The sequence below is a fragment of the Pleurodeles waltl genome, chromosome 7 (assembly GCF_031143425.1).
Source record: "Pleurodeles waltl isolate 20211129_DDA chromosome 7, aPleWal1.hap1.20221129, whole genome shotgun sequence".
In the NCBI taxonomy this organism is placed as follows: Eukaryota; Metazoa; Chordata; class Amphibia; order Caudata; family Salamandridae; genus Pleurodeles; species Pleurodeles waltl.
The window spans coordinates 113,316,183-113,340,066 of record NC_090446.1 but is presented as its reverse complement, the minus strand read 5'-3'; the positions used below and the strand labels follow the sequence as shown (position 1 = coordinate 113,340,066).

At 43.6% G+C, this 23,884-nt stretch overlaps 1 protein-coding gene across 1 annotated transcript in view; it reads left to right on the top strand.

The window, feature by feature from the left end:
- Nucleotides 1-23,884, top strand: part of SRMS (src-related kinase lacking C-terminal regulatory tyrosine and N-terminal myristylation sites) — a 75,035-nt gene that overhangs the window by 32,601 nt on the left and 18,550 nt on the right. Inside the window, exons 2-6 of the mRNA XM_069243210.1 lie at nt 848-969; nt 6,055-6,221; nt 13,640-13,690; nt 17,055-17,205; nt 19,551-19,709. Coding sequence (XP_069099311.1) covers nt 848-969; nt 6,055-6,221; nt 13,640-13,690; nt 17,055-17,205; nt 19,551-19,709 — 650 coding nt within the window. The remainder of the gene's footprint in view (nt 1-847; nt 970-6,054; nt 6,222-13,639; nt 13,691-17,054; nt 17,206-19,550; nt 19,710-23,884) is intronic.

Genomic DNA, 23,884 nt, shown 5'->3' with positions numbered 1-23,884 from the left:
GTCTTTATAGATATGATTTTAAAACAGAATTTACTTGTTCCACTTGATTTGTCTGCTCCTAGGTAAGAATTTGGTTCTTGTTATCCGTGGCACTGGAGGGAACAGGCAGAAGGGGAAACTAAGGAGACCCCAGAAGCTGATGGATCAACTGGTTAGATTAGATCCTAATGTCATATTTCTTACCAAAACGGAAACTTAAATGCTGCAGAGCTGACTGGGAAGATTAAGATAATACCTGAAGAGGTCATTACTTCTAATCTTAGCAAGATCCGTAACTAGAGTGATGTGGGGTCGCTCCCGCTCGTCTATTGAAAACCTTATGCTTTACAGCAAAGATTTGGGATCTTTGAGAAGACCATCCTCAAATGGTTAGAGGAAGGTCTCAGCTTTGCCCATCAATTTGCTGACTTGAGGAGCAGAACCATCTGAGGACATGTCCTCTAAGTTCTGCAACCCTATTGGGGAAATCAACCTGCAAGTCACAGGCAACCGTGTCAAAGGTCGCTGAGAGGTACAGTAGGGCTGGAAGCCTGGGGTATTCCCTAGGGTAGATTTGTCAGGTTTTATTTTAATTATTTTGTACCACTTATGGCTACATATCTGCAAGGAAAGAGGTTAAAAGTGTAAGAGATTCTTGGGGAACTGCCTGTCACTGAGAGCCCAATCGAAGCACTTTTGTGGTCATGGACGATAGATGTTGCCAACAGATAAAGTGTGACCGGCAATACCAAGTGACCTTTGTGTCTGTGATAGGGCTAGCCACATTTCCCACATATTTACAAAGCCATTGTTGCATCTGGTATAGGTTTTACTGGGTCTATACTAATGAAGGTCGCCGTCTTTGCAGGTGGTACGCAGAAGGGGTCAGTCGAGTGGATGCAGAGCGGATCTTGCGTTCCCCGCCAAATGTGTATGGCTCCTACCTTATTCGCCCCAGTGAGACCAATCCATCCCAGTACTCCCTGTCAGGTAAGTGAATCCTCACATTTATCTGTAAATGGGTCAAAGTTATCACACAGGCAATGCTAGCTACCCCCCAAATAACCTTAACTTCACATAACAAGGACGTAATTGAAGCAGAACATGAGTTTTCTGGGTGGATTAATAATAACCCTGTCAAAGCACATTCCTGCTCTAACTCAAATGTGTGTGCAAAATGGCCCCCGTGCAGTTCCATGGTTCCAGTATTTAATTTGTAATAAAATAAGTGCCAGGGCCCCCTTCAGGAGACAAATGCAGTTTGCATCACCCATTGCCAATGTGAGTGCTACCAATGACAATTCAGGCTTTTTATACATTAAAAATTACTACTACCTGTCGCCCAAGCTATTCTTTTATGATTTGGGTGGCAGGTATTGGTCATTTTAATATATACAGACTTATTCAAAACTGTTGTTGTCTTCACAAATTTAGACAAACAGCACCACCATGTGGCCGGCTGTCAAGTGCCGGTGTTGACAAGTAAGTGCTGGTACAGAGCATCAGAATCCACTGTCTCAAATTAAGCACTGCAGGGTTTTCACCCTAACTGAAATATGACTTCACTGCTTGGAAAACACTTGGCATAGAAACTACAACAAGTAAAGCAGAGCTATGTTTTAAGCAGGATTAGGGGGCTATAAAATAAATCTGGCTATTACAAAAAACAAATATTACTCCAATAACAGAAACCAGTAATAAACAAAAGGACATTTTTACCATGTTAAATTAACTCTAATTTTCGGAAAGAATTAATGCAAGTCCTACTCTTACCCAAGAACTTTGTAATACTCTTAATTCTTTTCAACTAATATCAGGATTAACAAAGACAATATAAACAATGTGTCCTCAGCAGAAGTGGACAAGGAAGTGGTAAGGAACCCAATTTTCTTTTCACTTTCTGAGAAATATAGGAAAAACCCCGTTGGGAATTGATGGAGAAATTTAAATCAGGCTCGCTGCTTCCTCCCTGTCCCCCTTCAGTTTTCAAATGTCTGGCTAAGGCATTAAATAATCCTTTTTAGAAACTTTTTAATTATTCTTTAGCGCAGGGCACCGTGGCTGACTTGTTTAAGCATGTGGCGGTATTACCACTTTTAAAACAACAGGGAGAATGCCAATCACTGCTAAACAATTACATGAACATATACCTGCTCCCTTACTCGCCAAAGGTACTGAAGGCTTATGTTGCATGCCAAATTTGTAGACATCTACAATTGTCATATTTTCTCCATCCCATTCAGAGTTTTGTCCCATGCACAGAACAAAGTATGTCATCTTGTCTGTAATTGCCAATCTGAAATGGGAAGATGATGAGCGACTGGTCTCTATCTTGGTATTGTCTGACCTGTCCGCTGCATTTGACACGGTCGACCATAAGATCTTGGTTCTCCGTGTGGCGGAAGCTGGCATCCATGGCAGCCCTCTGTAGTGGATCAAATTCTTCCTATGATACCAGATTCAGGCAGCACATCTTGGTTAGTTGGCGGCACAATCTGTGGCAATAAATTTTGGAGTCCTTCAAGGCTCTTCTCTATCCTCCTGCCCGACTCCCACTTATTTAACCTAAACAATAAAGCAGTGAACAAGAATCTTTAGCAGGGAGAACTGACCCAATAAATGTACCAAGGATACTCAACTCTTGATGCATCTAGAAGGCACACTGGCTTCCTTGCTGGAATTGCAAACTGTTACACACATCATTGGAAATTGGATGATAGCCAATTTCCTAAAGCTCTGATGAAACAGAGATTGATATTTTACAGAGTAAGCTGAACCTTTGGCATCACTTGCACTGTCCTGCAATGCGAAGCAATCCACAGCCGGAAACTTCAGCAAAAATCTTTGGAGTGATTGTTGATAGCAATCTGTTGAGGAAACCACAAATAAATTCAGAAGCATCGAAATGTATAGTCCTCCTTGAGATGCTGATTAAAATTCTCTGGACGCTCGCAAAATGATTGTCATGGCAGTGATAACATCTAAATTAGACTATTCGTACTCAGTCTATCTTGTCCTCCCTGACAGCATGTTTTCACTCCCTCGCTGGATCCATGTGACTTCTTTAATGCAGCATCTCCACTGGCTGCTTGTAAAACAGCCCGTCTGATTTAAAACATGTTGCCTGGCATCCAAGGGCCTTATTGGGTTGGCTTCCATTTTTTTAGCTAGAAAATTAAACATGTATCTCCCAGCACATCATTAAGGCTCCCATTTTTTAGTTTTTACAGATAAATACAGGCAGAAAACCTTTTTTCCTGTCTATTTATTTCTAAATACAGAAAAATATGGAAAATTGGCCTTCTTTGAATGATTATTTCTACTGTCAATCATGAGTGTTAGGTCTGTGGGTGTACAGACTGAGAGTAGAGGAAATGAAAAAACACAATAGATATCCTAAGTAAGCTTAGTTAAGTGCATATCTAGAGTTATTTAAGCTATTCTACAATGCAAGTGTTGTCAGATAACGCATTGCACTGTATACTGCTGAAACCTTTTGCAAGTTCAAATGCGAGTATACATTTATCAGTTAAATAAATGTGGAAAAATACCTTTTGCAGTTTCATTTACACAGTAAGCACAAAGTAAAAATTGATAAATACAGAAAAAGTGAGCAAAAAATACATATGGATAAATACAGACAGAAATGTCGAAAAACTAAATACTTTAAAATGGGGGTACTACACATAATCTAAGATCAGCGTCATCTAAATGTTTGTGCAAAGCTGGAGGGAGCTCATTTGCAGAGAAAGCCCGCTGTGTGGACTGCTCGTCCGGCTCACCTGCAGCTCAACATTGATTTCAAATTATTACAACAAAATCTCATAATGTAGCTCTTCACGCAGCCTTACATAATAAAAAATTAGGCTCTTGCTCTTACTGGTGCTTTTCAGCTTAACTTTTTCTCCAAGACTGTTTGCGCCACAAAACCAGTGAACAAGCTCTTTATAAGTCAATTTAACCTAGCATAACATTGATGATGTATTCTGCTTCACTGCCTCTTGTTTGATTTTGCTGAAAAAAAGGAAAACCTACATTAGCACAGAAACTCTTTACAGTATCTGCACCCAGTGCTCCACTTCATAAAGAACAAATTTGAATGTTTCCCGTATTGACAAAAACTGGCATTTTAAATGGTAAAACTGCATAGAAGAAAATTGGATTTCTAGTGGATTCTGCAAAGTGTCTTAAATGATCAATCTGATATACAGTAGCAGGACCCTGTTTTGTCTGATATTTTCCCAAATGTTTGCCTTCCTTGGCAGAAACCATTTTTGTTGGCCATAGGACTCTCCTCATTTTACTCCTGCTAATCAGTGGTAAAGTGCTGCTGCTGTCCCTTTCAAACATGGCAAAATTGATATACATGTAATTGGCTCAGTTAATGTACTTATAAGTAGTATATGTGTTCTGCTTTACTTCAGTCTGAGACAAAATGAAAGGAATGTCAAGAATGCAGCACTCTTATTCTGAGTAATACATTTATTAAGACGCTCCTGAAGTCTCATGCACAGACAAAAACAACCTGAGCTTTTATTTCAAAGGCAGTAATGTAAGTGCAACTCTGAAAATAATTACAGCAGTGAAATAATAAAGATCACAGAACTCAACAATGGTTATTACATATATATAGATTACGTATGCGTGAGACTGGCCAACTCGTACAGTGTTTTTCCAAGACCGAGCTGTTCCTTGCCTTACCATAAACATTCTCAGCCTGTTCGTGTTCCTCACTCCTCCGTGTTATGTATCCATCCTTCAGTGAGGAAGAGTGAAAACACATTGCACAAGTTGTGCGCAGAAAAATACCTGACGGTGTGTGAAGCTAAGCTAAGCACAAAATAGAGCCAATGGTTAAGATGGAGCTGGTGATTAAATACCAATAGCATTACAATATGGTACTACATGTTCCTAGGGCATGTAAATTAAATGGGATAAGTGAGCTGCAGCACTAATTGTGCCACCCAAAAAGGTAGCACTATAAAATATGTCTCCATGCCTGCCCTTGAAGCCTGTGTATGCAGTTTTCAACTGCCATCTGGACCTGACAGAATAAACCTTTTGCCAAGCCTAACCATTCCTTTTTAATACTTATAGTTCAGCCCTAATGCAGGCCCTAAATGCCCAAAAGCAGGGTGCAAGGTAGTTAAAAAGTAGAACATGTATAATTAAAGTTTTAAATATTCTGGCAGGGATAACCTCAAAAGTCGTTTTGAACTATGCAAGGCTGACTCTCCCATAGAAAAATACTGGGTTACATCATAACAATTTATTATGCTTCATGTCAGTTTGGAAGCAGCTAGAAACTTTATTCAAAGACTCATTTGAATAGTAATTTAAATCCAACTTAACGGTAAAGTCTGATTTTATTGCATCCAGAGCAGATATCAATGCCTTTTGTGAGATTTTCACTAATACAATAAAACATGCCTGCACCTCAGTGAATATGGTGGCAGTGGGTCATGAGTAAGTAAAGAGCCCTGTCTGCAGAGATGGAGTTGTCCCTGCATGCTTCCATCATTTTTGTCTGAGGCAAAGGACAGGCCCTTGGCAAAAGTTGAGCTTCTCAACCCGGTAATGCTCAGAGGGCTGAGCCTAGGACTATTTAAGCTCTGTGGAGCAAGGCCTGACTCTGGGCTCTCCTGATACCTGAAATAATCTTTTTGGTTTTGTCACTTTTAGTACTTGTTTGTGAATTCATCCTTGTCAACCGGTTGGCTCACAATTGAAGGTGAGGCTGAATGTGCAAGACAGTGAACCCATGATAGGGGATTGGAGAAAAACAAATTTGGTGGGTGATGCAAGTTTGCAAAGAGGGTAACATTACAGAAGTCTATGAAGGCATGTTGCATTTTAGGAAGGTGAATGTAATTGAAAAGAGCGTGAGTAGACAGACATATGTGAATCACCATTGCCACTGAGACGGGTATTAAAATTAAAGAGAAGTATTTGAGAGGCTCTGGTTTTTTTCTCCTAGAAACCGGAGTGATGTTCTCCAGCCAGCCATGTTTTGTCTCATTTGTGCTGAGGCTTTAGTACTCATATGGTATCATTTGCTTCCCCCTTATTGTCCAGTTCGAAGCGAGGAGAGAGTGACGCACTTCCGGATCTTCAGGACCCCAGCAGGCGAGCTGTACCTGCAGAAGGCTGTGAAGTTCTCGACCATGCAGGCCTTACTAGACTACTACAAGGTCAACTGGCGGCAAGTGCAGGCTCCCCTGCTGCAGCCCTTTGTCAGAGAGGTGCGTGTGTTCCCTCGGGAGGGGAGGCTGGGAGTCTCTAATGTCTTAAAGTACATGTGTGGGTCAGGTGCCATTTAAATAGCGCTTAGTAGTGTAGGTTAGTGGTGTAGAGGTTTTATACATTTTATAGGACAATTGAGACCAAGTGATAAAAAGTGATTTGCTTTCTGTCATGAAGTGATGAATCCCAAGGCCAAACTGGGTAACCAATAGCAAACCTTGCAAATATGCTCAAACCAGCCTGCTCCCTTTGTCTCCTCATGCAATTTCTCTTTGGCCATTCACCCATTCTCCCTATATGGTTGCTTTCTCTCTGCCTTCCCCCTCTCTTTGTCTCCCTTGAAGCCTCTCCACACCTGGTGGATATAATCTCAGGGAGCTGGGGAGAGTGACGAGGCACCAGGCGCGTCCCTCTGCTTTCAAAACCGTCCTGTAAGGGCTCCAACCCACTAGAGAAATTCCGGTGAAAAAGTGCTGTCCAGGCATGATAATGCCCATGTTTAGAATTGTTTAAGGGCCTTATTTAGAGTTTGGCAGATGGGGTTACTCTGTCATAAACATATCCCGTCCGCGGTATTACAGATCCATTATATGCTATGGACATCACAGCAGACGGGATATACGTCACGTTTGGGATGGAGTAACCCATCCGCCAAACTCTAAATCTGGCCCTAATTCTAGTTTCATAATCATTAATTCACTAAGCCTCACCATTCTTCTTAGAGAGAATTAACATTGTGAAATAGCCCAATGTGTTCAGAATCTACTGCAGATATTTGAATGTACAAACATCATAATAATAGATAATGATGAAGCATCTAATTTACAAATCTTCAGAATAGGAGAAGATTGTTGATTGCTTCTTTTGTTTGTTTCTGGACATTGAAGGTCTTGCCTCTAAATTACTGGGCTACTGGCTTTGCAGATTCATCAATGTGTAAACATATTTGATCATTTCTCTGCTTGCTAAGGCCGCTGAAGAGTGCCAGAAGCAACTTCTCTACATCTTTATCTTCTGATGTGACTCTAGCAATTAGTTGGCCAAAAGCTCGTAATAAGCCCATTTTTATATCGGAACTGGAATTTGGCAAACAGCCAGTCCCTGGAGCAGCCTCAGACACATAGACATATATAACTCAGCACAACCATTTTCATGAGTGAGATTTGGAAAAAATATCATTAGCACTTGAACAGTCTTTTGAAGCCATAAACATGTATTCACATATTTGTCGGATGCAACAGACTTCCCGTGAAGACAGTCCAATACACCATCAATCATACATGGATGGTGGCACACATGCCCATCAAAGAGAGAACATTCATTCCGTCGACACCAGTGTCCAGAATGAGCTCCGTGAGTTCATCATCTTCAATCAGAACACTGTCCATTGTGGAGAAGACTGACCCTCCAATTACAGGAGACATTGATCTTGAGCAAGAACTATGGGCCTCATTACGACCCTGGCGGCCGGAGGAAAGCTGGCGGTAACACCGCCAACAGGCTGGCGGTGTTCTGCCAGCTATTATGACCGTGGCGCTATAGACACGGCCATACCGCCGGCCCATCCACGATACCGCCAGGCTTTTGCCTGGCGTCATAATCCCCAGATTATGAGTCCCCGACCACCAGCCTGGCCACGGCGGTAAACACTGCCATGGAAAGGCTGGCAGTAAGGGGGGCTTGGGGTGCCCCTGCACTGCCCATGCACTTGGCATGGGCAGTGCAGGGGCCCCCAGGCATAGCCCCATCGCGCATTTCACTGCCCAAAATGTGCGACAGGTGCTACTGCACCCGCTGCACATCAGCATTGCCGCCGGGTCTATTACGAGCCGGAAGCAATGTTGATGTGACTTTTCTGCTGGGCCAGCAGATGGTAACACTGTTACTGTCCGCTGGCCCAGCGGAAAAGTCGAAATAGGGAGCCAGGAATACTGCCAGCACTGGTGGTATTCTGGCGCCCGCTGCCTCGGCGGTCTTCTAAGAAGACCGCTGAGGTTGTGATGCGGGTCTATATATCACAAACATTTCTCTTGCCTTTGTGTCATGGTCTGGACGTGGCTTGGTCATTACATCTGTGTTGTGAATGTCAATATAGGACCCATTTCTCCACAAATTGTTCTATTATGTCACATCGTCTGAACACAGCACTGAAGTGACCAGGCTTTTCACCCACATTGGCCATGGCATTTGCTTTCTGCAGCAGAGACAGTGCAATCATGCCTGAGATGGCTGGTTTTCTTGGTCTGATGGTCAACTGGTCACACCGCCTGGAAACAACAGAGTCCTACTTGTTTTAGTCTGATGTCTACGGCCAATTATGAATTTCAGGAATATATTAGGATCAAATCATGGCGAGAACTTCATCCAACTTGCAAGACTTCCACAGCAGCCAATGCTGAGAATTAACTTATAGAGCCCAGAGGTTCCTCAGAGTTGAACTTCTCAAACTCACAGTGCTGGATACTGACTTTCAAGCGTGTGACAACGCTGCATAGGTTTTTGTTGCGTTGAGTGTAAAATTTAACATTCTTAATCAAAATTATTCTCCGCTAATCAATAGATCAAGAGGCACTTTTGTCTGTCATATGTTAGCAACATTTCCAATAAATAGAAGGACTGTGTTCCTTGTGGCAGCCCCTTGCAGTGCTGCAGAAGACGTGCCAGTCTCTTTTTGATATAAAATCTGACAGTTCCCCTGTAGAATTCGTGGATACCAATGAAGTGGATAAAAAGAACACTCACCTTTTACCACCGATTGCCAATTCAGTTTGTGGAGATCACAAGCCACTAGGAAAGACAGAAAATAATTGCTTACAAAGAGTACCTGCTGAAAAACAAAATGACTTTACAATTTCAGTAATGAATGACCCCACTATAGATTTAAAACATTATAACACCTGTCATTTATTACTACTAATTATGGGTTGCCACCTGCAATGCATCTGCAATTTTTTGGTTCATCGAAATTTAGTTTATTATGATGTTTAGTTGCAAGGTTAATAAGATTGTAAACCACTGCATTACCCTATGGATATACAACACTGCAGAAAAGAGAACAGGTGGGAATGCCATGGTGGCAACCTGCAAACACCAGAGTGAGCCATACTTAAAGATAACTACCTTGTTCATCCACGTCACTACTTGGTGTGTATAGGTTTGCCTTGTATAACCTCACTTAGCAGTGAGAAATGGATTGATATCAAACTGCAGAGATCCTTTACAGGTACTGTACACCTTCTCCGCCACCCCCTGCAGCTCTGGCACCCTCAGTTGCAGGCAGGGACAGCTTACCCATCCCAGGACGCGGGCCCTGAAGCTCCCTTCATCAGGGTCCCTCCGGTCCCTCCTCAGAGCACACCTTAGCTCTGTGCCCCTGCTTCAATTTGGGTCGCTGCTGCCAGTCACAGAGGCCCAATTTTGTGGAGCTGTGCTAGGGCAGCCCGAGGCACCGCTGCAGGGTCTTGTCACACCGGAGGAACTGGGCACACTGGAGGCCACCTTTAGTCACTGAGCTCTGTCTCTGCCACCCCTTGCAGCAGCAGAGCATTCGAATGAAGGCAAGAGCAACTCACTCGCCTTGGGACCAGGAACAGCTCCTCCATTAGGACAGAGGAGAGTCGCCCCTCCGTCTAAAATGCCCCCCCAGGGATGTGAAATAAAATAAAGTTAATTTATTACCATTTTATTTCCCATCCTCCTGTCCTGAACCGAGTGTAAGGATGAGGCGAGGCCCGTCTGCTGAGTGGTAGCAATGAGGTGTGCATAGTTTAAAGTGTGCATGTCTTTTTAGCCGGCTGTCTTGCAACGGCCAGCCAGATATGGGCATTTTAATCTCCTGTAACTCAGCTGTTTTAAAGATGGCTGGGTTAGAGAAAGCACAGGCCTCCAGTGCTCTTGAGAGTGCTGAGAGAGGCCACTCCCTCCAATCCTGGCATAGCTCTTATGCTGATACCAGCATCAGAGCAGCGTCAGGATTGCTTTGGGGAATTTACTGGAGCTCGAGGAGACCGGAGCTAGGAGAGCATTGGATGTTATGCAATGAGCAAGGTAAGTGTTTTTTTTCTTTTTATTTACACACACCACTCACCTTGCACGCACCAAGAGAACATTTGCCCGCCACTCTACTCTGCCTAGATGGCAGCGTCTGCTGCTTGGGGACAGAGCCCCCTGAAGGTCCCCCTGTTGCAGACCTTCAAGTCCCACAACAGTCCACACCTGGACTCACGCCTCACTCTTCCTCCCAGACTTCCACTACCAGTCACACGTTGGAGACATCACTCTGGGTCTCGGTGCACCCACAGCAGCCAGGATCATCATCTGGGCAGTTGACCACAGGGATGGGTCAAAATGTGTGGTATTAGTATATGGAGCCTGGTAGGCCAGGCCAGAGCTCAGCGTTGCACGTCCGCCCGAGCGACGATCTTGGTCAGCGTTACCTAACACCTTATAGTGGTTTAGCAACATGGCCGGAGTTTTTAAATCAAAAGAAATCAAGCAAGACTTAAAAGCAGCAAAAGCTTTGTAGATAAATGAAAATTACCTTCGCAAAAGTAGTTGGGAGTGGACTAATGCCTAAAGACATAACACTAAGCTGCCTAAAGACATAACGCTAAGCTGCCTAAAGACATAACGCTAAGCTGCCTAAAGACATAACGCTAAGCCACCAAAAGGCTTTGCAAATATGCCTGAGAAGTAAAGGCACAAGGCAGAGGGATGTGTTCAGAGGTCCTCATCCACAGAAAAAAATAGGTGAAGTGCCTCCAACACTCCACTGCCATTCATGACTTTGGAGCACATGTGGCCTTAAAGAGATCGCATTAAACTTCTCTTTTACCGCTGCGCTTCAGATATGATCCAACTTCTTGCTGTGTGTGTTTTTCATTTGAAAGGGAAGAATACCTACCAAAAATGAGTTTAGAAAATGCCTGAAAAAGATAAGTTTAAGGTCACACTGCATTCGGATCTTGGGATAATCCTCATCTGATCTTCCACGTGAGTTTGTGACCAATGAAGGGAAAATATGGACTTTGCCTTTATACTGAGTTACAAAGGGGTCTATTTAGTACTTATATGGTCAGGGTAAATGTAATATTCATAATAAATACAGCTGTAGTCCCCAAGTTATCTTTTCCATAAATAATTAATACTTGGGAACGTCTTCGTAAATGATCCGTTTCCTGTAATATGTGTTTTTGCAGTAAGTTTAGTTTTTACGGTCTCCTTCCTTGAGGGCCAGTGTAAGCCAAAAATTATGCAGGGGCAAGGAGCACGCTGCAGGCAGCTCAGCTAAAGTTGTTCATTGTATTCTAGTGAATGCAGTTCTTGATAATTTCAGAGACGGGCAAGTAAGAAGGTGGTACTTGCAGACACTGCTGGTATTTCGGTGCATCACTGGACACTTATTTCTGGGTGGCTGCCCTTCTCCAGCAGGGAGTAGCAGGTGTTTTAGGGGTGTTTGAATTGCTGCTTGCATTTCTTCAGGTCACCCCCACTCCAAAGCAGGCAGGTGCATCCAAGTAATTGTCAGTTCTTCAGAAATCTCAAGGCCCTGTGTATTTTAATATTTATTTTAATGGTAAATTTAATTTTTATTTTCTCATTCCTTGAGGACTGGTTAGGTACATGAATCTCAACCCCTACAATTTATGAGCTGTGGGTTGGTAATTTAGTCCCACACTCCTCATTTTGCGTAATTTGAGAGGAAAGCTGTATACTTCACCTACATCAACCACACGCCTGCTGCAAAAATGAGTTGCCTTACCATAGAACAGTGGTTCTCAACATTTTACCTTCTGTGGAGCCCCCGCTTTATCATTACCTCACACGGGGACCCCCATTGAATCGTTATTGGAATCTGGTACCCCCCCCAACTCAGTTATTGCTAGAAGCCTGGGACCCCAGCCTAAACATTGTCAAGGATTTGGACCACACAACAATACACAAACAATACCGAAACAAACATTCCATCAAACACATACAAAAATGACAACAGAATTTATTTAAATTGCAAACAAATATAAATAAAAAAATAAAAAAAATGAATAGGCAGGAAGGAGCATTTCTAAATGTAACTGAACTCACACATTGTCCATATCATAGTCTGCTTGATGCACCTGCGCCGCTCCCACGAATCAATCCGAGGATACTAATTTAATTTTTAGCCTCCAATTTTAAAGCTTTAGTTTTGGATAGTTCTGCTTGGAGCCCAGGCTGCCCTTCTGCTAGAATCAGTACCAACTGGATCAGTACAAAAGTAACGTTACAGTACCTTTTAAAATTTACAATTGTTCATTTAGCCACTTTATTTATGTACATTGTATTATTCTGTTAATATTATAGGGGCGGCCGAGAGTCATCCCACTGGCTGGGCCACCAGATAAAACATAAAACCATAGCTTACTATTGTTTTATTTTTCATATGCTGGCTCAGCCAGCAGTTCAGGGAGGGGCGGGTGTGGGCCACGGGAGATGAGAGGGTGGAGGAGGAGGGAGTGCACCTAAGAGGACATGTGTGTTTGGCCAGCTGTCTGAGGCCGGCCAAACACAGATGCACACTCAGGTTTCTCAAGCCTGAATGTGTTTAACAGCCGGGCTGGAGAAACTGCACAGAACCCAGGGCGCTGTCTGAGCAGCCGTCCGAGCCACTCAGACCAATCCTGACACTGCGTTAATGCTAAGTTTAGCATGAAGGCAGCACTAGGATTGCTGAGGAGCCTGTGCTGGTGTCCCATTGAATGCTGGGACATCACAAGAGGAGCAAGGTGGCAGGAGACAGGCAGTGCGACAAGAACTGTAAGTTTTTGTGTTTTTTAAAAGTTGTTTCCCCCCATTGTCTCACCTACCCGTCTTGACATTTGCGGCATCCGCCGCTGTAATATTATTTAATTTTCTAAGCCGTCATGGTCCCTCTGAGGAAGCTTCGCAGAGCACCAGGGGTCCCCCAACCACAGGTTGGGAACCACTTCCATAGAACATGAGAAAGCTGGAAGGAAGGTTATCTTACATCAAATTCCCAAAATCAATACACTGAGTTCAATAGATGCATTTTGAACACAAAAGTGCAGGAAAAGATCCAAAAAGAGCATCTATTGTACCCAGGGTGTCACCATCCCTCTATCTGAATGACAACTGAAAATATTATCCTACAGTCTATTAGGAAGGGGAGAACATTGTGCTAGGTAGGAGGAAAGGACACTTATTGATGAAACAAAGAAGGTGATACCACATGAAAGAAAATACTGTTGACAGTCTATGGAACTGAGGGACTTGAATAAAGGGGACAGCTTGCATGCTTTACAACGACATGATGCATAGAGCAGAGGTGGTATCTCATATCTGGTAATTTCACAATCTGTTAACTATCCAACTTTCCATATATTCACCAATTGACACATTTTGGATTTCTCTTGTATTCTAGGTACATGAAGATCAGATTTACCAGCCTGAGCCAAGACCTCCATCTGCGCCGGTAAATATTGACTTCTTAAAATAATTCACATAAACCCTAGAATGTTACGTGACATAAAGAGCCTATCCAGCACCCATCTACAATGTCCATTTTGATGTCTACTCTTCACACTCTCTGTTTTGTTGCTGTTGAGACGGGAATGTCCTCTGCATAGTAAACAGACATGTGCCCATGCCTTCGGTGCCCAAAGTGAAACTAGTATCTTGACGTTTTGTTTGACACTGGTATCACGCTAATCTCATGTGTGTGGAGAGACCTAGGCCTTTCCCTGGTAATGTGAAGACCAGTGCCTGTTCTGTGACATGGAGGGGCACACCAAGCAAGCCCTGATGACGGGTATTGGACTATTGTGCATGTACTGGATGTATCACCTAAAGGGCTGGTGGAAGTTTACTGTGATTTGTGAATCAAACCTTTTTCTCTGTGTGAAGGAGAGGGGTGTCTACTGGCTCCTAATGTTTGGCTATTAGGTGAAACTCAGAACCTTGCACTGATACTCTACGCACGTCAAATGTGTGTTTGGGCAGTGAAAGTAGCAGGACTGTGTGTATTGTGTGAGTCTGAGTACTGGGGCAAGTGGGGTCTCTTTTGCATGCCCATGGTTTATCATGCCACTAGATGGAGATTGAAGACCGCTTCCCCAGCCAGTGGAAGTGTATTGCCTGCTTTTCTGTGGCTGGAGGGTGGAGACCCAGGCGCTGAAGTGAGGGAGGATGGAGATGAGGCTTCCTCTGGAAATTCATTTTAGACCTAGTTAGCTAAGGGCTGCTAATTAGTTCCTGCTGAGCACTGCCAATTGGTAGCTGTTGGTTAGGTGTGGGGCTGCAGTTCCTGTTGTAGGTGAGGAGGTTCGTAGGCAGGTTCTGGACTTTTTGCTTGTCACTGATTGCTGCTTGTGGAGGGTGGATGACAGCCAGCTCTTTAGAATGTACACCTGATCAAGCCCTTGTTTTGGATATATCTGCTTAGAACCAAACCCTGGTCTCAGAGCTATCATTAAGCACCAACGCTGTGTCTACGGAACAGACAAAACTTACATTTGAACAAAAACAAACCTAAGCCACCTTTAAAGCCTTACACAGTGGATCCACTCTCAGTGCTTACAAAATGTATATAGAAGTGGAATCCACCCCCCCCCCCCCCAGCCTTGGTTCCAGTTCCAAGTTCTTTATCACCAGAAGAGGGCTCCGCTGATTACTCAAAGAGCTGCAGAGTGAACAGAGCTGGTGTCTGCCTGACAGCCAGTTTTGCAAAGGTGAAGAGAGATCACTTCAAGTCTGCTTTTTCTGCTGAAGAAACTGAGGATCAACGCAGAAGTACCAAGATGTAGGAATCTGTAAATGTGTACTGTCACAAAGAAGAAGTGAAAATACACTCGTACACCCAGCCCCTTATTCAACTACTTTGTTTGAGAGGAATCCTGTAAGATGTCAGATCTTCATTAATATTAAATAAACGTAGTTTTTGTCTGGGAAAAAGTAGACGAGTCATACATGCTAGAGAGAAATTGGAATTGTTCATTCAGTAGGCCCAATTGGTAATATTCATTTCTACTTTCACCGCTAAGCCATAAACCTGGTATGAGACTCATTGCTGAATCTGAAAATACTGGCTGCTAACACTTCTCTGTATCTAAGATGGGAGTTGACATTTTACAGCCAGGTCTAAAAAGTACCAACAAGAAATTAATCTGAGGTCAAAAATACCTGGGGGAAGCAGTGATTTAGCCCTAAACCTAGTGATATAATCCAATTCGTATACTCTCACAAAATGGACGCATGGTTGAAGCAGGACCTCCCAGAAAAAACACAAACGTTTTGTGTGCTGGATGCATGTAGCAAGAATGTATATACTACCACAGCAGTAAAAACAGCAGATCTTCCAATTCCTGGTGGGGATATTTCTACAGAGAAGATACTTAAGGTATTTTTTACTGTTGAAGATCTACCTGAACTCATTCGACTAAAGAACCATCATTCCTCTTAAGAGAATGACATTTACAGATCCTTTTGTACTCGGTAGCTAGTGGGGTAGAGGTGGAAATTTAGGAGAAGGACAGTTAAGTAATGGGGAAGAACAAATCAATGAGTTGTGCCAGAAGAAACTACAATCAGTACCCCCCAGATCAGTGCCTGTACAAAAGCAACCAGCAGATGATATTGTCAGATCTCTTCGCTCCCATGAATAGGATGGTGCATGAAATTAAACTGTTTCCACAGCACTACTCAGAACTATTGCACAAGAAACCACAGCCGATTCTATGAAACTCAGTAATCCTCTATATGCAACCAGTCAGTTTTCAATTCTTTAGCTCTTGCCGTAGCGTGGTCAAGCTCTACATAAAAGCTTGGAAAGTATTAGATAGGGTTAAGTGGAACATTTTTCATAGCCTCAGCTCTGGTTTCCTGTGCGGGTGGTTCTAACTGAATGAGCAGTCAGCCAAATGTGGATTCAGTGCTGATGGCAACCGTGACATGGTGATGTCCTAAGCTCATCCTTAAGCTTGGTTTTTCCTGACAAGGATGCCAGCTGTCTGGATGCATTTGTCTAGAAGATTATAGCCACAGCAGCTACCGTGATGAAGTCAAGAAACATATTCACAACGAAGGAGGACATAGCAGAACACAGTTCCTGTTTTAGAACATAGCTCCACAAACAAGAAAACAGAAGATAATGCTAACTTCAGATAAGGTGGATGGCTCACTTGAAGAGGGACATATCACAAATCTGGTAAACTATTTGTTGCCTGTGGCCAGAGCAAAACATGTCATGGTCTCACCAATAAAATTGTGGTTTACCAAATTGGATTTCAGCTTTCATGTTCTCTCTCACATGACAATTAACAGACTGTGTGAAATAATAATGGCACACTCCAGAGGATTACAGACAACTGTGGTCCTCCATGGGGGGCAACTATTATGGAACATTTAGAAGGCAGCTAAATGATGGATGCTTCATACCGTCACCAAACAGGATTTCCTTAACCTTAAATTCTGATGAGCCGCAAGTGTGGGTCATGCAGTATTCCGGAGGGTTTTTCAATAAGGTATAATTCACTTCTGCTGTAAATTTACCAAGACAACAGGGAACAATTCAAAGCATCTGACTAAGCGAAAGATAACAACTTTGTATGCAAGCTTTCCACTTTCTCTTTGCACCATCTCTGACATATTCCACATATTGCTCCTTAAGTCTCTCTAACTCTTCCTAGGACATCTGATGGTCTTGTTGTGATAAAAGTGCATATTTTCTTTTACACAAAATACAGAAGCCCTTCTGGAAAGAGGCCTGTTGGTTCCTTTCTCTCCCTTTCCTCAGCACTGCAACTCTTTTAATCTTGGAATGCTCTGTTCTCTCCATGCAGGGGTTTGAGTTTGAGATTGATATTGATGAGTGGGAGAGACCCCGGGCAGAATTTAGCCTCCTGAAAAGGATTGGAGAAGGCTTCTTCGGAGAGGTCTGGGAAGGCCTGTGGTTGGAGGACCACATGGTCGCCATAAAAACAATGAAACAAGGTGAGTCAATTAGAAGATTTAATAACAAATCATTAAATTCTTTCTATCTGCTTTTTCTGCATAGAATAAAACACTGCTTTCATGTTCATTTTTTTAAATATCCTCTAAATATATTGTAAAGCAGAGGAGCCATAGAAAGCCCGTTAGAGCTCTCTTGCTCACCGGGCACATCTTATATATTATAACATATTTTATGTTGACGTAGTTAAAAGTACAGATTTACAAGTTGCAGTCTACATTGCCCAGGATGTGCTGACACAGAATCATATCTTGGAAAACCAAGAGGTGCTCTGTAGAGAGTAAACAACAGTGGGCCAATTGTAGTATAAAATAGTAACATTTTGTTGTGCTATAACAAAGCTTTGCAGCACATGCTAGAAAGGAGGATTTAAAAGGACAAGTTACTTACCTCTGGTACCACTTTTTCTGGTGCAAACTATATCTAATTGCTAGTTCCTCGCCTTTAGAATATCCCAAGCACCAGACTGGATCCCGAAGCTTTTCACACAGCTTTGCTTCTGCACATCAATATGTGGAGCAGCCAGGCTTCATATTACTTTGATCTACACAGAAGTGACAAAAGAGCCCAAAAACAACTCGGAGTACCACTGTGCGGATTTCCAGTTTGAGACCCTTTTAGATGGAAAAAGAGACCATTCCATAGAAAGGGGAGGCGGGAGGGCAGTCATGATTCTGCAGTTAGACTTGGAACCAAAATGTTGGTGGAGCACCTGAGGGAGGCTCTGCGGCAGAGGCGGTGTCCTGGCTTAGCCTGATTGTATATGGACAGTATGCATCAAAGTAGGTGCACTATGCGACCTTGGTTGACGCAGAATCAAACTCTGCTCGGAGTCCGACACCAGTATTGGGAGAGGTCTTTTCTTTGATGCTGACGGCATCGGAACGTCATCAAAGTCGAAGGGAGTAGCCCAGATTTTTCATGTCTGATTGGAAGTCAGCAGCGAAGCCAGTGCTGAACCCAAAGGGGGTTGAGAGGCACAGACAGCTGTGGTACAGATCCACAGATAACTGGTGCCCAATGTAGTCTATTCTTCTGTCATACCTGAGGGGCGTTCTCACTGGAGTCTAGTCTCCGATCCCCCCAATGGAAGGCCAGCACATTAATGTGTGGTTCTTTTTTTTACATAGCTGCAGATGAAGACAATATATCTCCAACAAATAGGACCATGAATTATGAGACCCTGGTCCTAGAAACAGCGATGATCCTTTTCTTGAAGGTTAGGGAAAGCTGATCTCTTTTTGGGACAAAAACTAGCTAATTGGTTTGTAAAAAGTCCTTAAGAAGAGCACTGCACAAGAGAGGTATGCAAACGTATTTAACATGCGAGTTAGTTAAAAGGACCTTTGGAGGGTATTGTATGTACATTTCCATAGGGTGGAGTTGTCGATTTCTGGATACTTTCATGTGCTATTCATAAACAATTAAGTAAGACTGATCTTTTCCAAGTCAAAACGGTAGAAGGGTTTGGAGAGGTCTTCAGATTGACAAGTGACTGTGTAGGCTAATTAAGGACTTCTTTCAGTGAAAATGAGGAATGGAAGATCACACTTTACTGTATTTTTACTTTGTTCTTTTTTCCATATCAAAACGATGAAGATATTCGATTGTCGTCAGTGGAAATGTTATGATCTGACATATAATCTTATCGTTTCTGGAAACATTTTAAAATATCAAATGCGGATTTTTAAACATTTACCAATATTTGTCGAAGAAATTATTAAAATGTGTAGTCGTTTCTTTCTATGTTTATAAGGTTTGAAAAAAATTAAAATAGAGTAACCATTTGAGTGGCTGGTAAAAGTAGAGAACTTTGTGACTTGTGTGATGTTCTAGTAGCAATGCAATTATTAATGGCTACAAACACATTACTGTGGTTCTGGTAGAATTGCTATTACCAATAGATACAAGCACAGATGGACCAGCAGTACCTTGTGTTTTGCGCCCAGCTCAGCCGATCATTAGAAATATAATTTCATTTTGAAAATTCCATAAGATAGCTTTAATTGTCCAAGCTTTCTCGGAAGATGCTTGACCACTAGTTGAGTAAAGGCCAACATCTCAGAACTTAGGGGGTTATTACAACTTTGGAGGAGGTGTTAATCCGCCCCAAATGTGACGGATATACCACCAGCCGTATTACGAGTTCCATAGGATATAATGGACTCGTAATACGGCTGGTGGTATATCCGTCCCTTTAATGTCACTTTTGGGACGGATTAACACCTCCTCCAAAGTTGTAATAACCCCCTAAGTGTCTGAAGAACTTTAAAACAGAGGTATCTTGAAAGTTTTCGTTGTTAATGAGTCCTTTTTTGTTCCATAGCTGATATGAGAAATGATGAGTTTTTAAAAGAGATAACAGCACTGAAGACCCTTAGCCACCCGAATCTAATTCAGCTCTTCGCTGTCTGCACTGTGGGAGAACCGGTGTACATTGTCACAGAGCTTATGAGAAATGGAGACCTGCAGTCTTACCTCACAGGTGAGTATGAGGTCTTATAGGCCACAAAACATTATGGAAAAGCAGTGATATCATGTGGGCATCCAGAAAGCACATCTTCGGAAAGGTTTCAATATTACCGACTTTAGTTCACCTTATAGGGAGACACTGATATCACCCCAACGAAGGCCTCTCAGTACTTAAAATAAGGGCTTTGTGATCAAACTGAAGTGCTGGGTGATGCTACAAAATTATAGGTGGGTATGACGTCACACAGGCAGAAGAGCCATTAGGGCTTGTTAATGGGATTATAGGGCATTTTCATCAATGCACCTGCAGCTTATTTTTTTCTTTATGTATGGTATTAACAGGAGAGCTCAGAAATCATGTCTACCACGTAAAATGAATGTTGCAATAGTTACACTTGAAGAGTTCTTAGAAATTGATGTCTCACTCCTTAGTGCTTCCATAGAAGGTATTATACAAAGAACTTCTACACTGTGAGCTTTTCTTGGGGCAGCTTGATACTATGCCCCTTCAGGTTAACCTAGGTAGGACCTGAAAGATGCTAGCAAGTGACAGCTGGAAAACGTGGATTGACAGAAGTAAGAAGGTACATATCCAATAACATCCTGCAGAGTAAACTCTCCTCTCTGTTACTTGTGTGGCAAGTGATGCAGGTTAAGATTTAAGTTTACGGAATGTACTGTATGTACATACAAGAGTATCATGTTAAGACTGGCGGCTCCTCCATTAGGGTGGAAGAGCTTTGCCCCCGCCAGCAGCGGCAGCTGCAAAACGTTTAAAAGAACACAATAATAAATGTTGTTTATTATTGTGTTCTTTTAAAGGGGAGGGGCCACAGAGGTGACGAGCAGTGAGGCGGAGTGCTGTGCACTCCGGCCGTCTCGGGACGGCCAAACACACATGCACAGTAGGCTCTCTCCAGTCCAGCAACACAGTTACCAGGCTGGAGAGAGCATGCACAGACTCCTAGTCTGCCTGGGAGCGCCCTGGCTGGGCACTCCCAGCCAGTCCTGACGCTGCACTTAGCAGTGTTAGGATCAGGATTGGCCGCAGGACAGGCTGGGAGCCTGTGCCTGCAGCGAGGAGACAGATGAGCGGAACGTCAAACAGCGTTAAGGTAAGTGTTTTTTTAATTATACTTTATTTTAATTTCCCCCGCCCCCTCCCCTGCTCGCCGCCCCGCCCCTTCTGCTTGCCGCAAGCCACTTCTGTGCTAAGATAGTGTATGTTTACAATCATGTAATCCCAGAGGTGAACACTTCATCACTCTTTTATCTCTTGGTGGCAAAGAGGTAATAGATGTCCCTCTATGGTGAGTAACAGAGAAACACAAGGATAGGCTATACACATTCCATGACTAATGTATCTCCTTTACTCAGCAGACATTCCTAAGACACTGGACAGCTGATCTTTGGAAGAAACAAGCTTACCACAATTTACTCCCAAACAGCAGGAGGAGCTGGTGGCTCTGATTACTTAAACAGAAGTGGCTACTGCAGTAAAAGCTCCCAGGGTTAACAAGGCCTTCTGACCAAATGGCTTCACTAGCGGCACCTAGAAAGCATTAACAAAACATAACATAACCCTTATATTTATTGCAATATATAACGTCTTTGCTGAGGAGGAAAGGATCATCCACTTGGTGGAAGCAAATACATCTCTTATCTCCAACCTGGGAATGTCCCTACATTATGCGCATCATACTGACCAATCACCCTTGTCAATCACTATGTAACATTGTTTACGAATATTCTAGCATCCTCCTTGGATTTTTTTGTTCGTGGAAATTGTCCATCCCGACCATTAGGTTTTAACAAGGGCCACAAGTGTCATGATAATATAAAACATGTGGTCCACCTGGTCGTGAAGGTCAAGAGGAAATCCATCTTTGCCCTTTGTGTTCAATTAGACACTGGGAATGTTTTTGATTGGGTGGATGTGTGCTTTCTCATGAAAATCCTACGGAAAGTCGGTCGTGGGTCTAGATTAATCTAAAGCTATAATGCTGCTTACTATGCCCTGACCTCTAGAATGGGCTTAACCAGCAGGTTTTCTTGCTCCTTCTAGTTGCTTATAGCGACTCAGTGTGGCTGTCCTCTCTACCCTCTTCTATTTGCCCCTAGCATTACACCATTTGAGACTCTAATTAGTAACAGCCATTTCTGTTGAGGGTATCCTGGTTTGTCCATGCATACATAAAATGTCTTTATTTGTGGACAAAGTCCTCTTTTGGGAAGTACCTATCTAGGCTGGTGACACCATTGGAAGGCTTTGAGGAAGTGTTATTATCAATCTATCCAAATCTGAGATCCCTAATCTGACTTTGCTTCAAAAGAAGGTGTAGTTGTAGAGAGTACAAACAGAATTCTTTTTTTTTATAAAGAACTTTTATTGATTTTTGCAAAAGAAAGAAAACCATGATACAAACATCAAAACACGATGCCAACGGGCACCCAACATTGGTCGAACCTGTGATCCCAGACAGCACTAATATTAGAGATGACATGTTATTCAGATGCCTATTGCGGTCTCCCATTTCCCCCATATCCTATTATATTTATCCGGACATCCTCTAGCCTCATATACAATTTTTTCACTCTGTGCGCACCAATCCACTCCCCGTCTCCATTTAGCCAGTGATGGGGCACTCTTGGCCTTCCAATTTGCCACTATATCCCTCTTAGCCACTAAGCACGCCACCCCGAGGAAGATTCGATCCGGTCTCCTTAGCTCGGTGTCACCCATGATCCCAAGAAGGAGGGGCAAAGGCTCTCTCTCTATATTCTCCTGCAAGACCTCAGAAACCTCCCCCAAAACAGCCCCCCAATAGGCAACCATGGCCGGGCAGGTCCATACCATGTGAAAGAAGTCGGCTGTGGGATTTCTGCAGCGGGGGCACTCCGCAGTGGGGCGGAGGCCCGCTCTGTGTAGTTTGTCGGGTGTGAGGTATGCTGTGTGCAAAAAATAAGTTTGTATCAGTCTAAGACGGGTAGCAATCGCCAGGGCACGCGGGGCCATTAGCGCCTCACCCCATTCCACCTCTTCCATGGGGCCCACCCACCCCTCCCATCTCCGGCGAAGCACCCCCAGGGAACCCGAGGTGCCGGAGACCAGGGTGCGATATATCTGGGAAACACCTCCCTTGCCCAAGCTCCCCATCAATGCCTTGGCCTCCATGGGGCTGCACTCAGGTATGGCCTCTCCCACTCGGATATGTACTGATAAGGCATGTCGAAGCTGGAGGTATCTGTGGAACTGTGTCTTATTTAGTGAGAAGTTTTTCTGGAGATCTTCGAAGGATTGTATGTGTGACCCGTTCCAGACATCGCCTAGTGTGGAGATGCCAATGTTATCCCAATTCTGAAACCCCTCCAGGCCCGCCACCTCCACCAATTGCCTCCCCTGCCACAATGGGGTCTGTTGGGTAAGTCGGCCCCACCACCCTGTCGATTTTTGAGCCGTCCGCCATCCCTGCAGAACCACCTTGGTCACGTCTGGGATGTCTCGAGAGATCGGACCTCCATAGAGGGTGTCCCAAATCCGTGGGTACCCCATCGTTTGGAGCTCCAGTCGGTATGCCGGATCTGTCCATCCAGTCATTAATTACAAGTACTTGTGACGCGAGGTGGTAGTAATGGATATTGGACATGCCCAAACCTCCATCATACACATCTCTCTGGCAGGTTTTGAGTGCTAACCGTGAGCGGGCTCCGCTCCATATAAATTGGCGTGCCAATGAGTCCATTTCCCCAAACCATTTCCTAGGAATGGGATGGGGAAAATTTTGCAGGAGATAGAGGAGCCTAGGAAGGATCATCATCTTGTAGAGCGCTATTCTACCAAGCAGGTTAAGAGGGAGTGTCCTCCAGTGTAGGAGATCGCCTCTAATCTTCCTGGTTAACGGTGTAACATTAAGTTCCCATGTCAGCTCAGGGAGAAGTGAAATAAATATTCCCAGATATTTAAAGCTGTTTCTTCGTACTGGAATATTTCGCTGCCAGTCCACACAGTCTCCGGAGCGGTGTAGGGGGACCAACAGGGACTTGGCGGGATTCAGGATCAGCCCCGAGGCTTCTGCGAAAAGGCTCAGGATCTCTAGCACGCGGGGGCCACTTTTAGCCGGGTTGGAGATATATAGGAGGACATCATCTGCGTATAGCGCCACACGGTCCTCTGCGCAAGCGGGCCAG